General features: G+C 43.2%; 1 protein-coding gene across 1 annotated transcript; it reads right to left on the reverse strand.

The window, feature by feature from the left end:
• Positions 1-599: 599 nt before the first annotated feature.
• trappc11 (trafficking protein particle complex subunit 11) lies at positions 600-17,508 on the reverse strand. The gene is made up of 30 exons (XM_064973406.1): positions 17,273-17,508; positions 16,535-16,759; positions 16,150-16,319; positions 15,977-16,047; positions 15,664-15,778; positions 13,860-13,959; positions 13,601-13,674; positions 13,310-13,406; positions 13,069-13,202; positions 12,821-12,968; positions 12,071-12,164; positions 10,156-10,235; positions 9,409-9,487; positions 9,239-9,293; positions 8,007-8,152; positions 7,732-7,793; positions 7,497-7,629; positions 7,246-7,376; positions 6,990-7,145; positions 6,622-6,809; positions 6,125-6,273; positions 4,305-4,426; positions 3,976-4,095; positions 3,799-3,864; positions 3,430-3,586; positions 3,028-3,139; positions 2,791-2,882; positions 2,531-2,664; positions 1,856-2,023; positions 600-1,535 (listed from the first exon to the last, which is right to left on the reverse strand). Exons 2-30 carry the CDS (start codon positions 16,739-16,741, stop codon positions 1,491-1,493), a joined length of 3,405 nt encoding a protein of 1,134 aa, XP_064829478.1. The 5' UTR covers positions 16,742-16,759; positions 17,273-17,508; the 3' UTR covers positions 600-1,490.
• Positions 17,509-17,650: the final 142 nt, after the last annotated feature.

Here is a 17,650-nt window from a genome sequence, read left to right on the forward strand (position 1 = left end):
TCCTGGAATGAGGTGTCCAAACTTTTGACTGGTACTGTATAAAAAAAATTTGCCCAGAAAACTGTGGGTGTCAAATTACATCGTCCACTGGCTGCCTGTTGTCGATCCCTGCAATAGAGCAACCCTTCTTCTCAATGTGTGATACCTGCTTCCACATTACCACTGAGCAAATACTCCAAACATTGTTGAAGGTGGGAACTTCCAATGGCACACCAATAAATTGGCAGATGGAAGCAAATCTTTTACTTATCCCATGATGAGTCTCATTCCCCATAAATCAGATACCAGGGTTGGGGTGAATTCCATTTCAATTCCAGTCAATTTAGAAATTAAAACAAATTCTAATTCCTCACTGAAAAGCATTTAAGAGAACTGGAATTTCAGTATATTTCCTGAAATGACTCCAACTCTGTTAACCACTAGCCATCACCTGCTACCTGACTGCTCTCAGGAAAAGTAGAAAGGATCGCCCACAGTGGAGTTGGATTTAACCTGTCTAAATGCTGAAACATCACTGAACTTTGAATTCACGGGCAGGCCTGATAACATCACATCATTACAGTTGGTTCAAGTTAAAACAAGGCATTTGAGAGGCTGTACAATCTTCACAAAAACCTTTAATACTATGCCGTCTTAGTTATACTGTATTCATTACATTTGACAGTCAGTGACACACACACAATCATAACTCACCCAAATGTTTTAGTTTGAAGATTAATGAGGAACTGCATCATTGATCAAGTAAAATGTGAGGGCTATTACTGTGGGTGTGTTAGTAAATTCACTAGAGTGCCAGAGTGCGCACTATTCGTAAATTCAGAGCGTTTCGCTCTCGGAGTGTTCAGAGTGCACACTGGATGCTCTGCTCTGGACGAGGAGTAGGGATGAGCCGAGCGTTCTGACCTCACAATGGCAAGCATCCAAGCTAACTGGCTGAAGTTGGCTAGCTTGCTAGCTTCTTCCAGACACAAATGAGAGAACGCCTAACACCTAACTCTGACTATTTTACTCACCCTAACAGAGCTGGTTAGGCTTTCATGTTATCCAGAGTGTTGGTGACGAACTTACTGCTGGAAACAATTTAACTACACTTTTTGTCTACGTTTACTGACACTGATCATATTCAGTGTGTGTTGCTCGTTCAGAAATCCATCAGTTATTCTGTGCTCTGGCACACTAAGACAAGAGTGCTCTGAAATCGGAGTAAATAGCCGGAGTGAATTTACAAACACACCCTGTGTAACAGCTACATGACATGATAACAAAAGCCTAAGGTTTTAGATCAGCAAGCTCCAATATTAATCAGTTACGGATCAATCAAGATTATAAAGTAAACTATTGTAGTTAAGCATCCTTTTAAAAGCGTGATTTACAGGAGGTCAAAAAGTGAATGCATCGGTGGAACAACATTTTCCAGTTGAGCCCAATAGGTGAGAGATGTGTTTCAGGTAAACTAGTATTCACTTTGGGGTTTGGTCTTGTTATGGATCTCAAGCCGCTGCAATGGAGGCATCTTCTGCTTGTCGGCCCTGGGGCTGAAATATATTTTAAAAAATAAGTATTATGATAGTTTACTGATTTTGCACTACACAGTCTACTCAAACATAATTATATGAACACTTCACTGGTTGATGGAAGGTGAATTTCGAGTTTAAGTTGGTTAATTTTGCAACTGTATTCTATGTAAATATGTTTCAATATTACTGTCAGTTAACAGCGCTGCAGCTAACACTGAGATGGATCTACAGAATATGCCATGTGGTTAGAAAGAGCCTAGTGGCTGTTAACATAGAATTAGAATGAATAGACACGAAGTCCCTTCATTTTATTTATTTGAGTTCTAAGCGAAGTGTACCTTGACAAAGATGCGTGAGGGGAGGAAGCGTCGAAGCAGCTGTCCGGACACGGCAGGGAAGCGCAGCAGACTGATGTTGAGCTGGGGAAGGTTCTGGTACCCTGCCATCAGAGGGTAGAAGTTATACAACATCTCCTGCTCCGCTCCAGGCAGGATCCTCAGACGCACCTGGGGAAACACCGTGACACTAAGGGCATGTAGAGCATGAGACTGGAGACCACATGGGTCCTCAAATGGTATGGTCTATTCTAGTCTAATTCTGAATGAAAACCATCGGTTCTCTACTACATGTGTTGTTAGGCAGCAGTTTAAATTGGAATACAAATAATGGTGGAAACTTCAGCCTCAAAACAGACCAGTGTCAAGTCGAACTCTGGCACTCAGTTAAGTTGTACCCTGGGCTTGCATGTTGAACTGACAACAATAAGGAGTGTAGTAGAGAGTTGTCTGCTTGTAACTATTGCACTGTCCTGTACTCAATTTGTCTCAGGCTGTATGGAATCTCACAATAGTACTCAAGATTGTGTCAGGCTCGTAGTGGACTCGTCGCTGAGTTGCACAGAAATAAACACCAAATGACGGTTGCAGTTAAAGCCAGTGAGTAATATGTTTGTGCTACTTTACAGTTTCTTTGATGTGTTTACCAGGGGGGGGGGGCATGTTGCAGAGACCTACCTGCTTGAGGCCAGAGAACATGAAGGCATCACTGGGTTCCACAGACATCTCCACGTCCTGGACCAGCCCCGTCCGGTTCTGGATGTGGTACCTCACTGGCATAGACTCCCGCACCCTTCCAAACGACGGCAGCTCTGTAACCACCAAACACAGGGAACCATTGTTATGTACATCTGAATGGGACAGAAAAACAGACATATTCCTTATTTTTAGACTTAACTGTGAAAATACTACATCATTCAGATCAAGACATGTGGTACCTGCATGAACATATAGAGGAATGGTCTCCACCATCACATGGGGGAGGGTGGCAACAGTCGTCACAACAGGTGCATCTGCACACCAAGATTTCCTGAAATAGCAATACAAATGTAATGAGTTAAAGCTTCAGGAAAAGAAAATGTCTTGACCTTGTGAATTTTCCATTGTGCTTGACAGGAGGAGAAATGTCAGAGTAGAGAAGAGGAGAATGGCCGGCTGGAGTCAAGCAGACACACCTCTTCCAGGAGATGAGGTACTGTCCAGACGCCACGCTGCTCGTCCCGTTGAGCACAGGGGGACACTGAAGGCTGAAACACTCGCTGGCACATTCCCCTGTCTGCAGCACCACTGGTAGAAAAAAACAACCAAACCTGAAGGTTAGGCTACAAGGAACTCGGGTGTGTTTCTATGCTACAAACTACTAACACACACTGAAACTACAACGACTGGGGTCATTAGAATATATGGTCTTAGATGGGAGATGTTGAGGCTTCCCCTGCAGAGCTATGTCAGAGGGAGCTTTAGTGGGCATCCCAAATTCCCTATATAGTGCACTGCTTTTGACCAGGGTCCATAGGGCACTTCAGAGGGAATAGGGTGCCAACTGGGACGTGACCATAGAGACGGTGGTGTCATACCCTGCTCCACCTGGGACTGGGGCTGGTCCATGGCAGCCATGGTGGGGGCCAGTTGCAGCTGGCTGGTCACGAGGTGGAGAGGCCAAGGGGACGCACTCAGGATGTCTGTCATCAGCAGAAAGGGGATGTCCACATACACTCTATCCAGGTGCTCCAACTGAAACACAACATGATCCATTATCACTGAAGTCGCTGCACTGACAAGCACTGACTTACCAACATTGAACAAAAAAACTGCACTCAAAACTGCATTCAACACCACATTAAAACTGCGCCCAAAACACCATTAAAACAGCACTCAAAACTTCACTCAAAACTAGATTTGCACAACAATGCCAACAACATCAATAGAGGGAAAATAAGTTAAACCTTTGTGGATACAAACTTCACAGCAACTTCAAATGGAACAATGGTTTCTATGGTAACGGTTTCATCCTGCAAAAAAGAAAGCTATGGTCAACAAACAGTTAATTTCATACATATTTATGGACACAAGTCACAAATACTGAAACTAGCAATGAGTGAGGTTTCAGTGCACAAACTCACTTTGTGACACCTGCAGGTGATGTCTTTGCCCTCCACCTTGGTGCTCAAGGCATAGGCAACATGGAACAGGAAGATTCTGGCTCCAGTGGTGACACAGCGAACATACAGACACTTCTCAACCTGTTCAGTAGAGAACGATTAGTACAAACAACACACTGCTGATGTCCCTCAAGAGATCTTAGCAAAACAAGGGGGCCCGGTTTCCCAGACACAGATGAAGCCTAGTCCTGGCCCAAAAAGCTATATTAATGGAGATTCTCCATTGGCCATGTTTTTTTTCATGATGGACAGTGAGGTTGTGCAGGCCTGAGGGTGGGTGGGGGATGTACCTTTTCTCCCGGCTGGAGGTCTCCAATGGCAATGTCTGGAAGCAGTGCAGGATGGGATTCGTCACACATCTCCAAACCGTTCAGGGTCACATGGGTTGACTGTGTGAGGTTTGCATCCTGACCTTAAGGTGGTGGGACAAATATCAAAGCTTGTGGTACCTAACCAATGTATGTCAGTGTTTTCCCAATGCTGTAAGGTCCATAGAAATAGAATTCCTTAAACTGAGATTTCCCATTTAAATCCCATTCTGAGAAGTCTGTTTCCAGGGTTCTATCCTGTGTCAAGCAGTTTCTGGTTCTGAAGTTGTGAACTACAGGAAAAAGAGGCCCGGGCACGCCACCATTCTCGTCGACTCGGCTGCAGTGGAGCAGGTTGAGAGCTTCAGGTTCCTTGGTGTCCACATCAACAAACTAACATGGTCTAAACACACAAAGACAGTCATGAAGAGGGCATGACAAAACCTATTCCCCCTCAGGAGACTGAAAAGATTTGTCATGGGTCCTCAGATCCTCAGAAGGTTCTACAGCTGCACCATCAAGAGCATCCTGCCTGGTTGCATCACTGCCTGGTATGGCAACTGCTTGGCCTCCGACTGCAAGGCACTACAGAGGGTAGTGCGAACGGTCCAGTACATCCCTGGGGCCAAGCTTCCTGCCATCCAGGACCTCATACCAGGCGGTGTCAGAGGAAGGCCCTAAAAATTGTCAAAGACTCCAGCCACCCTAGTCATAGACTGTTCTCCCTGGTACCGGAGCGCCAAGTCTAGGTCCAAGAGGCTTCTAAACAGCTTCTACCCCCAAGCCATAACACTCCTGAACATCTAGTAAAATGGCTACCCAGACTATTTGCATTGCCCCCCACCCCCTCTTTACATCACTGCTACTCTGTTGTCATCTATGCATATTCACTTTAATAACTCTACCTACATCTACATGTTACCTCAAATAACATGTGCCACTGCAAATTGACTCTGTATCAGTACCCCCCTGTACATAGTTTTGCTATTGTTATTTTACTGCTGCTCTTGAATTACTTTTTTATTTTATTTCTTATTCTTATCTGTATTTTTTTGAAACTGCATTGTTGGTTAGGGGCTCGTAAGTAAGCATTTCACTGTAAGGTCTACACCTGTTGTATTAAGCATTTCACTGTAAGGTCTACACCTGTTGTATTAAGCATTTCACTGTAAGGTCTACACCTGTTGTATTAAGCATTTCACTGTAAGGTCTACACCTGTTGTATTAATTTCACTGCATTTCAGCATTTCACTGTAAGGTCTACACCTGTTGTATTCAGCATTTCACTGTAAGGTCTACACCTGTTGTATTCAGCATTTCACTGTAAGGTCTACACCTGTTGTATTAAGCATTTCCCTGTAAGGTCTACACCTGTTGTATTCAGCATTTCACTGTAAGGTCTACACCTGTTGTATTAAGCATTTCCCTGTAAGGTCTACACCTGTTGTATTCAGCATTTCACTGTAAGGTCTACACCTGTTGTATTCAGCATTTCACTGTAAGGTCTACACCTGTTGTATTCAGCATTTCACTGTAAGGTCTACACCTGTTGTATTCAGCATTTCACTGTAAGGTCTACACCTGTTGTATTCAGCATTTCACTGTAAGGTCTACACCTGTTGTATTCAGCATTTCACTGTAAGGTCTACACCTGTTGTATTCAGCATTTCACTGTAAGGTCTACACCTGTTGTATTCAGCATTTCACTGTAAGGTCTACACCTGTGTATTCGGAGCATGTGACTAATAAAATGTGATTTGATCCTGTGCTGTGTCAAACAGTTCTGGTGTAATGCTGCCTACCTGGTTTAAGTCCGGCAGTGAGTTTGACGTCTTTGGTCACTGTCTCCTCGTTGGACTGGATGGAGACAGTGATGCGGTACATCTCGTTGTTCAGAGCAGGGGGCTCATGACTCAGCTGAACAGAGATCTTGGGAATGCGAGAGATTATCCTGAAGAACAAAACACATTGTCAGATTAGGATGACGCACCATCTGTTACCAACTCAACTATGTTTTGAACTTATGACAGTATGAAAAAACTGAGGGCGACATTTTCCTCTATGCTGTGAGCTAATTACCTTAGTTTTAACTGGTTAGTTTAACCAGATATTTAGTAAACAATGCGATACACACAATGGCAAGGTACAGCATCACAGCTCCCTTTACTTGAAATGTTGCAGTGCATTATGGAAAATGTCTCTCTACCTTGGTGTGCAGACAGTGAAGCATGTCATACATGGATCTTGTAAATCAGTGACGTGACATAGTGTGATTAAACTGAACACTATGGAGACTCACATGGTGCTGGCCTGGATAGACACGGCGTCCCATTCCACATGCTGCTCTGGGACACGCCCCCTGCTCTTAAAGGACCTGGCCGCCAGCAGAGCTTCATGGGACGAGGCAGCATCTCCTCCCCCGCCTCGCCAGTTGAGGAAGACGCAGCGGCCGATATCACTGCCCAGCATCAGGTCCACCGCTGTGATCTAACACACACACACACAAAGTTAAACACACAAAGCTAAACATACAGTGTGCACAAATCCATAAGATAGATCACAGGTAAAAAGGTGATGCTCTTCATCTCTCTTGGTTATGTTAAATCTGTGTCTGCTATGCCAGTACAGCACAGTTTAGGACACCCTGAGTAACACACTTTCCCTTACCTCTATCTTCTTCCCCACATCCTCAGTTTTAGCCACAAACTTGAAGCTGTATATGCGTGTCTTGCCTGGGACCAGGCACATGTTCTCTTGACTGGAGGCCTCTAGGATATCCTGAGACTTGCACGGCTCCTCTACCACACACAACTGGTTATACTCCTGAAGAAGGACAGAGAGCCACCAGAGTCCGAGTCAACAGAGAGTGGTTGTACCTGCATGGATTGTGGTGGGGTAGTAGAGTTATGTAGTGGGTCAGTACCTGGTTGCTGAGGCTGACACACAGTTTAGAGAAGCGGACAGGGTGAGGGCAGTCAGCCCTCAGGTAGACATGCAGCTGGACCGGGTCATCCACGTGGAAACTAGGGGACAGGAACTTGGCCTTGCACTGGACTGGAAAGACAAATGTGTGGTATATGTTAGGTAGCTGTTCACAGAATCTCTCTTGTATCGTTTAAGATCTTGATGCATAATTGTATGATCTCGGTAGGTATACTGTAGAAGTGTACTAACCAAAGGGTACGTAGTCCTGCACCTCGATGGTGAATTCATTGCTGCCAGCCAGAGACATGCGGTCGCTCCACAGGGCCTGGGCAGCCTTGGCTGAGGCCTGGTCACAATCTGGCTCTGCCTCTGGGACCTCGTTCTATGAACACAGACACAGGCTCAGCGTTAACATCCACAGAACAGTGGCTACACAGTCACATAAACATTGGGTGATGTGACAGGTGCCATTTCTTCAACTCACCATCAGGACCTTGATGAGATTCTTCTCAATCCTGGATTTCTGCTCCTCCCGTAGAGTAGAAGCTGGAGAAATAGACAAAAGGGAACTTAAGGAAAAATGTAAATGACAATGGACTTCTGCTGCTGTTGATAAGGTGATGGCCAGGCTCTAAACAAACTGAACATTGTAAATAAGCAACATATTAAACTGACTAAGTAGCCCATAGAAGCAGAAAAATGTAATCTGGGGAGAGCTGGGTGCAGCTGAAGAGTGTCCTGTACTAAACCATCCTGTACCTCGTCCGACCAGCTCCATGGAGTAGGTGATGTAGTCCTTGACGTGGGCCATCAGGTAAGAGCACCGTAGCGCTGTGCTGAGGATAGAGGTGAGCAGGCTCCACCAGCGCTCTGTACGGTAGTCACACATCACATAGTCCAGCAGTCTGCATATAGACACACAGACCAACATAGGTAGGTAAGTTTCACAATGATTCTCTTATCCAAAACTTTTCATTCTTCAATCTAATCACATTTATAATATTTCAGCTTTGACTGCCAAAATAATAGCGAGTTAATACACCACAGTAGCTACTGGCCTCATTACTGTAGTCCTGTAGGAACATATAAAAGGTTCTCTACTCAGTGTCATCACACTGTTCTAAAAATAAATAAATCATCTCTGCCATCCACACAACATAGGAAATGTTACTCTTCACTACCAGCTTAACCATGAACAAGCTCATCACAATGACATAGAGACAAAACTGTATGCTATATGTCTGTTGTATTTTTAAAGCTTTAAAATACATTACTTTAACAGTTATAATATAATTTGTGCAACTTTAAAATAGCTTTATTAGAATACAATTTAATTTGATTAAAAAACAATTATAATTTAGTTTCAAATGTGTTGCCTACAGTTCAGAAATACATCCTTCCCCTCTTGATAAGAAATGGCCATAAGCTATATTTTTAAGACAAGTAAAAACATTAATGGATACATAAATTGGAAGCGATAAATGTATCCTACACCATGATTTTTTCCATTCATAAAATGTGTAGGGTAAGCTACCTTGCCATAGTAGATTTGCCATGGTAAACAAGGAAATTAAATACTTTATATCAATTGCACAGAATGATTGTCAAATAGACAAATTGCCCTAAGTCTCCTCAAATTGCAGAACTCAATAGTTCGGATGATAATACCCAAAAGAGGGAGATATTTCTTGACAAATGTTGGATGCAAACAGGACTAAGAGTAAACACCGAGATTCACTTAGGGAGAGGTAAATCGATGGCCGATTTGGTTGCAATTGAGATCAGCTGTGCAAGTGATTTTAGCGCCTGTTTATGGTATAACAGGAGATCCATTGCCGATAATCTAGTCGCCATCAATGGTTGCAATTGGTCCAGTAATTTTCTGGAAGTCAGGCTTGCGCCCAATGACAGTGGGGATTTGTTATTATACTCTAATTGACTTAGTAACACATTTTACTTTTGCCCCACTGTGTCTGCTGAGTCAGGCTTACTTCAGTGCTTTGGTGTAGTCCTTGGCATGGTTGTACTCCTCTCCCATCTGCACCACTAGAGACAGACAGACAAACTTTGACAAGTACATGTAGACGCACACAAAAGTGATGCTTATGGTAACAATATGCTCCAAATGCACTGTTCCCCTTCAGCTCAGGGTAAAACTCACTCAGATGGCTCTTCATCCGAGGACACTTGTATTTCTTGAACTGAGCCACAGCGTTGCTGAGCAGAGCAATGATTAGCTCCTGTAATACAGCAAACAGAACAATCGGAGACTCTCTCTTACACACTTTTGGCATAATAAACCAAGTTAAACCAAGAAGAATCAGTATTTTGCTTGGCTTAATAATCCTATTAGAATTTTCTCCTTTTTCAACCATGCCATACAAGTTGAGGAAAACTCCGGTGTGGTTCTCATGGTATTCTTACTAAAAGTGAATCATATATTACCAGATACTGCTCTACATCACTAGTGAAGGATGCCACAAGACTGAACCTTCTATAGCCTTTCAAATGAACGTCCACTGAACAACAGACCTGGCAATATGGTAACGCTGTTAATAAATATTCTATCCTCACTGTTCATGGAGCAAATCGGTCATTTCAGTTTATAATGTTGCAGTATCATCCAAATCCAGAATTCACTTTTGATCTGCTTAGTGGTTTTATTCACGATCATACACCATAAAACTGAACCTCCTTTGACCTGAAAACCTGGCATGGCCTTCTTCCACAATTTACCATGAGGGTGACAGCTTGCTATCCATTAACCTACTATAGGTCTACACTCATGGACTGCGCAAGCCCAACCCTGTGTAGCAATGTAGCCTTCATGCACTGAAAGAGGCTTCAGCGTTAGTAGAACATGAGAATGGCTGTGTCGTGCTGAATGAGTGAGTGAATGTGGACTAACGGAGTGGGGAACATCCTTCTCCTTCATTTGCAGCGCCAGGATCCCTCCTTTCTCCTTCTCCATGTGTGGGGGATCGATACCTGCAAATACAAAATAAGACATTTCAATCAATATTTAGAAACGGAGACTGGTCAAAATAGCATTCTTGGTTTAAACGCCTGTATTTTTCTTAAAACTGCATGGTTGGTTAAGGGCTTGTAAGGAAGCATTTCACTGTAAGGTCTACTACACCTGTTGTATTTGGCACATGTGACAAAACATTTGATTTGAGCTGTACACACAAGTCTAAACACATACAGTGGGGCAAAAAAGTATTTAGTCAGCCACCAATTGTGTAAGTTCTCCCACTTAAAAAGTTGAGAGAGGCCTGTAATTTTCATCATAGGTACACTTCAACTATGACAGACAAAATGAGGGAAAAAAAATCCAGAAAATCACATTGTAGGATTTTTAATGAATTTATTTGCAAATTAGGGTGGAAATTAAATATTTGGTATTTGGTTTCTGGCTCTCACAGACCTGTAACTTGTTTTTTAAGAGGCTCCTCTGTCCTCCACTCGTTACCTGTATTAATGGCACCTGTTTGAACTTGTTATCAGTATAAAAGACACCTGTCCACAACCTCAAACAGTCACACTCCAAAACTCCACTCTGGCCAAGACCAAAGAGCTGTCAAAGGACACCAGAAACAAAATTGTAGACCTGCACCAGGCTGGGAAGACTGACTCTGCAATAGGTAAGCAGGTTGGTTTGAAGAAATCAACTGTGGGAGCAATTATTAGGAAATGGAAGACATACAAGACCACTGATAATCTCCCTCGATCTGGGGCTCCACGCAAGATCTCACCCCATTGGGTCAAAATGATCACAAGAACGGTGAGCAAAAATCCCAGAACCACATGGGGGGACCTAGTAAATGACCTGCAGAGAGCTGGGACCAAAGTAACAAAGCCTACCATCAGTAACACACTACGCCGCCAGGGACTCAAATCCTGCAGTGCCAGACGTGTCCCCCTGCTTAAGCCAGTACATGTCCAGGCCCGTCTGAAGTTTGCTAGAGAGCATTTGGATGATCCAGAAGAAGATTGGGAGAATGTCATATGGGCAGATGAAACCAAAATATAACTTTTTGGTAAAAACTCAACTCGTCATATTTGGAGGACAAAGAATGCTGAGTTGCATCCAAAGAACACCATATCTACTGTGCTTTGGGGCTGTTTTTCTGCAAAGGGACCAGGACGACTGATCCGTGTAAAGGAAAGAATGAATGGGGCCATGTATCGTGAGATTTTGAGTGAAAACCTCCTTCCATCAGCAAGGGCATTGAAGATAAAACGTGGCTGGGTCTTTCAGCATGACAATGATCCCAAACACACCGCCAGGGCAACGAAGGAGTGGCTTCGTAAGAAGCATTTCAAGGTCCTGGAGAGGCCTAGCCAGTCTCCAGATGTCAACCCCATAGAAAATCTTTGGAGGGAGTTGAAAGTCCGTGTTGCCCAGCAACAGCCCCAAAACATCACTGCTCTAGAGGAGATCTACATGGAGGAATGGGCCAAAATACCAGCAATAGTGTGTGAAAACTTTGTGAAGACTTACAGAAAATGTTTGACCTCTGTCATTGCCAACAAAGGGTATATAACAAAGTATTGAGATAAACTTTTGTTATTGACCAAATACTTATTTTCCACCATAACTTGCAAATAAATTCATAAAAAAATCATTACAATGTGATTTTCTGGATTTTTTTTCTCATTTTGTCTGTCATAGTTGAAGTGTACCTATGATGAAAATTACAGGCCTCTCTCATCTTAAGTGGGAGAACTTGCACAATTGGTGGCTGACTAAATACTTTCTTGCCCCACTGTAAAAGCTACTTTTAGTGCTGAAAGATTAGTGTTGAGAAGGGCATACTCACTCTGGTGGCCCTGTCTCCAGGCTCTCTGCCCATAGAAGTCCAGAGCTCCGCTGGGCGTCTCCAGGTGGTCTGGGGTGGGGTAGCTCACACTGGCCTGCGAAAGGGAAATACAGTGACGGTCCGTCAACATGTGATAACGGTCATGGGTGGGGATGCCATGAGGGGGCATAGAGGCATTCTGACGCGATTGTTGTGCTGTGTGTAAACTAGAATGATTGCACTGCATGAAGAATCTACGATGCAGACATCAACAAAAATATTAGCCCATATCAATGCCATACATTACACATTATATACTCATATGTTGAGTTTCCATCTGAGATCTCCCCCACTGTTTACCCAAAAGGCTCAGACTTTTCTGTTTCCATCTACATGGGCCAGCACCCGTGTCTCACTAGGCCATACGGCTGCAGAGGCCCTGCTCTCACTTGGGGACAAAGCCAGGCCACTGGTACTTTCCGCTGTCATTTACATAACAATGGCTTACTGTGAACTCTAACACCTTTTCACAAAACTACTGTCTTGATGATGCAGAGGTTCTGCACACCCTAAGTCTTTAGTGTCACACTCCTGATGGACACACAATTACATTAACGCTGACATTAACATAAAACCCTTGAGGCACACCGGTATGAGGTAAGTCTCAGTTGGAAGTACAGCAATAGTGGCGCGATATACATTTTTCCCCTCTCAAGCTTCTGCAGTCTTGTGAAAGATAGCTGTCTGAGTGACACACATGCATTGCTGTACCTCATGGGCACACAGGTGAGTTGCTTGCTGCTTGCGTTCTTGGGCGTAGTAGGCAGCCTGCTGGTAGTAGAAGCCAGGGTTCTGAGTCTGGATGGCCGTCAGACCCAGCTTGATTGCCTCATCAAAGAGGTCACCAAAAGACTGGAACCTGGGAGTGATAAAATGGGTGGAGATGGGTTATTATCAAGGATGGCATCAGGGAAGAATGGTAGAGAAGAATGGTAGGGAAGTGGGTATTGACTTCTTACTGTTTGGACATCCATGCTGTGTGCTCAAATGCCAGCTCTGCACTACCAATCTTCTTCTTGCACAGATCAATATGCTTCCTGAACTGAGCAATGGCATCCAAAGGTGTGTTGTGTTGGAAGCATAGTCGACAGATCTGAAAAGAGGTTTTCTGTTACACATGTAACTCAACAGGGTATACAGCACAGTCTATATGTTGGGAGCGCAATGTCTGCATTCCAGTTCATTATGATCCAAAAGCACCTTGTAGTTTATGAATCCAGCCATGGTCTTTATCTCCAGCATGTTGGTCTCGTGGGTTCTCAGCTCATGTACAAGGCTGTAGGCAGTCCTGTAGTACCTGCATCAGAAACAGTACTAATGATGTGTCAGACAGACAGACAGACAGACAGACAGACAGACAGACAGAACTAGAGAGATGCATTGTAAGACCAATCATATATATATATATATATATATACACACACACACGCACACACACACACACGCACACACACACACACACACACGCCAGTAGAGCTGTGTTGAACTTACTTTAGGGAATTCTGTGTGTCTTGCTTGAGCTCACTGAAGAATGCAATCTTAAACTGGTGTCTCACAAACAGCAACTGCAACAATAACATGCACCAGTTGATGACATTGCAGTGATATAACCAGCATTAGCTTAGCTGCAAATTAAGTCATTCAAATAAAAATGACACAGAGAGACTTGGAGGAGTCATTGATTAACATAGTGGTGGTGGAGATCATAGGGAACCAGGAAAACATACACATTATTTCTGTCATGTCTCACCTGATGGGTTGTTTTGTTGAGGAACTCTTTGTGGGATTTGACCCTCCTAATCTCTGTGTAATAGTAGGTCTGTGCATGCTCATAGAACGCATTTTCCAGCCTGCAAATAAGTACATAACACATACTAGGGAGGCTTCATGATAAGGGTAACATACAACACCAGTCAAATGTTTCAACACACCTTCTCATTCAAGGGTGTTTCTTTATTTTGACTATTTTCTACATTGTAGAATAATAGTGAAGACATCACAACTATGAAATAATACATATGGACTCATGTAGTAACCAAAAAAGTGTTAAACAAATCAAAATATATTTTATATTTCAGATTCTTCAAAGTAGCCACCGTTTGCCTTGATGACAGCTTTGCACACTCTTGGCATTCTTGCAACCAGCTTCATGAGGTAGTCACCTATAATGAATTTCAATTAACAGGTATGCCTTGTTAAAAGTAAATTTGTGGAATTTCTTTCCTTCTTAATGCATTTGAGCCAATCAGTTGTGTTGTGACAAGGTAGGGTTGGTATACAGCCCTATTTGGTAAAAGACCAAGTCCATATTATTGCAAGAACAGCTCAAATAAGCAAAAAGAAATGACAGTCCATCATTACTTTAAGACATGAAGGTCAGTCAATGCGGAAAATTTCAAGAACTTTGAAAAAGTTTCTTCAAGTGCAGTCACAAAAACCATCAAGCACTATGATGAAACTGGCTCTCATAAGGACTGCCACAGGAAAAGAAGACCCAGAGTTACCTCTGCTGCAGAGGATAAGTTCATTAGAGTTACCAGCCTCAGAAATTGCCAATTAACTGCACCTAAGATTGCAGCCCAAATAAATGCTTCACAAAGTTCAAGTAACAGACATCTCAACATCAACTGTTCAGAGGAGACTGCGTGAATCAGGCCTTCATGGTCAAATTGCTGCAAAGAAACCACTACTAAAGGACACCAATAATGAGAAGACACTCGCTTGGGCCAAGAAACAAACAATGGACATAAGACTGGTGGAAATATGTCCTTTGGTCTGACTAGTCCAAATTTGAGATTTCTGGTTATAACCGCAGTGTCTTTGTGAGACACAGTAGGTCAATTGATGATCTCTGCCTGTGTGATTCCCACTGAAGCATGGAGGAGGAGGTGCAATGGTGACACTGTGATTTATTAAGAATTCAAGGAACACTTAACCAGCATGGCTACCACAGCATTCTACAGCGATAAGCCATCCCATCTGGTTTGCACTTAGTGGGACTATCATATGTCTTTCAACAGGACAATGACCCAACACACCTCCAGGCTGTGTAAGAGCTATTTGACCAAGAAGGAGAGCGATGGATTGCTGCATCAGATGACCTGGCCTCAACAATCGCCCAACCTTAACCCAATTGAGATGGTTTGGGTTGAACCACAGAGTGAAGTAAAAGCAGCCAACAAGTGCTCAGCATATGTGGGAACTCCTTCAAGACTGTTGGAAAAGCATTCCAAGTGAAGCTGGTTGAGAGAATGCCAAATGAATGCAAAGCTGTAAACAAGGCAACGGGTGGCTACTTTTATTTCATTTGTTTAACACTTTTTTGGTTACTACATAATTCCATGTGTAATTTCATTGTTTGTATGTCTTCACTATTATTCTACAATGTAGAAAATAGTAAAAATAATGAAAAACCCTTGAATGAGTAGTTTCCAAACTTTTCACTGGTACTGTACCTGTCATATATTAAGAGATAATGGTGTCAACGCGGCTATCGGTAATTTTGCTCAGGGCCTTTGATCTGATCCCGGATCCCACCAAGAGGAATTACTTACCTGATGATGTAGCCCACGAGGTGATCAGTGTGAGGGAGGACAAAGAGAGACTTCCCAGACAGGTCACAGGCATTGCACAGGGAAGCAGCCCTCTCTGAAGCCACCAGGTCCTCACCTTGGCAGACAGCAGCAGCACAAATTCAGTCAGAGTCCAAGTATGCAGCCTAAGCATACATTGCATGACACAATACAATCTCTACAGTACTGACATGGTTGTCAGTCCTACAGATGTGATATTGTGGCTATGTTGATCATAAAACCTAACAGTACAATCAACCCAATATATGATCTGTATAACTGTAGATGCAATTACCTGGAGGAAGAGGGGTTTTCTTCTGAATTAAAACAACTGCAACCTTGGTGTTTCTTCCTTGAAGGCTTGTTCTGTGAATGACATGACATATTCATGATATACATTGCTTCAACTCAACAAACGCACTATAGATCTTCATTGATGACAAGTGAAGAGGAGTAGTACTACTGTACCTGACTATCTCTACTTTAGTGGCACACTCAGACTGCTTCTCCTTCCAAACTGCATCATCCCAGTCCAGCTCATAGAACAGCACCAGCAAGGCAGGCACCAGGTTCAGGTGCTTGTTCATCCAGCCTGTCTTCAAGATCCCTTTGGGGATGTACCACTCATAGGAGGTTCTCTGAGAAAAAAACAACAAGGTCGTATTCACTTGTAGGCATGAAACTGAAGAATACAGGTTGAAACGGGAAGGTAGCCTCGTCTACTATCTAATCGCTTGTTTACGTTTTCCATTGCACACAGTTTTGCTACCGTTGTGCTTTAGTGTATACGCCCCAAATGTTTGTGTTTGGGAACAAATGATGTAAGTGGGTAACCTCATCAAGCAGCACTTACTTTGGTCCTACACTTTGGGTATTCATGGTCTCCTGGAAGGACCTTGAATGAGATGGGGACCCTGTCGGCCCTCCTGTTGGCACAGAAGGCATCCCATATTGCCCTATGGATGGCGTTATAAGTTACATCCAGCCCAGTTAGGGCCACAAAGGCCATGGGCCGGCAGCACAGCTCCGGGGGCAGATCCCATTGGGTCGGACTCATCATGATTGATGCTGCTGCAATCTAAACATGGAACAGACAACACAGACTGTTCACAAGTATAGATAGCTATGTACGTCTGCAATGACAGGTGTACAACATATGTTCGTATGATGAGAAATATATACATATATTTTTTTACTTCAACAAGACATTGTACAACTGGCAGAAACAAGCAGAATTGCGAGTACATTGTGAAAAGAATCCTAAAACAGTCAAAACACAATAAACAAACAACATGTGAGTCAAACAACAAGTCACAAGTATTCACAGTTGTTACAGTTGATGACTGCCCTACAAATACAATCACAAAGTTGTGATTTAGCTTACAATGGCCGTATTATTAGCTAGCTAGGCACAACCACAATCACCAGTCAATTCAGAAAGAAAGAGGCAATAACATAGGACTGCATTGGCTCGTGGAAATAGCTGGCTACATTCACGTTGACACATTCATGTTATGATCAATTGTCGACGTACACACAGTGACAGAAATGGTACCTTGTAGTAAAGGCGATTAACAAACTAGCTACTTACCAAGCCAGCTAATGCTAGCTAGCTAGGCAACTCGGGTCAGCTAACTGGCTGAGTGTTGCAGACCGACTGAAAAATAAAAAAGTGCTTAGCTACATAAGTAACATTTCCAACTATATGCCAAATTCAGAATGTACATCAGTCAGCAAACAGTAACGTTAGCAAAGCCAACTAGTTAGCCAGTGACGAATAGCTTCCTGTCTCCTGATGCCTTCTGTTGACATGTAACGTTAGCTAGCTAGCTAGTGAACACAAACCCAGGCAGAATATTGAGTACTACCGCCACCTGCTGGACAATCAACAAGAGTTCATGCCACTCCTCAATGTATCCAATAGGTCAAATAACACCCAATTATATTTATATCATTCGTCATACCATAA

This window comes from Oncorhynchus masou, chromosome 9, assembly GCF_036934945.1.
Source record: "Oncorhynchus masou masou isolate Uvic2021 chromosome 9, UVic_Omas_1.1, whole genome shotgun sequence".
NCBI lineage: Eukaryota > Metazoa > Chordata > Actinopteri > Salmoniformes > Salmonidae > Oncorhynchus > Oncorhynchus masou.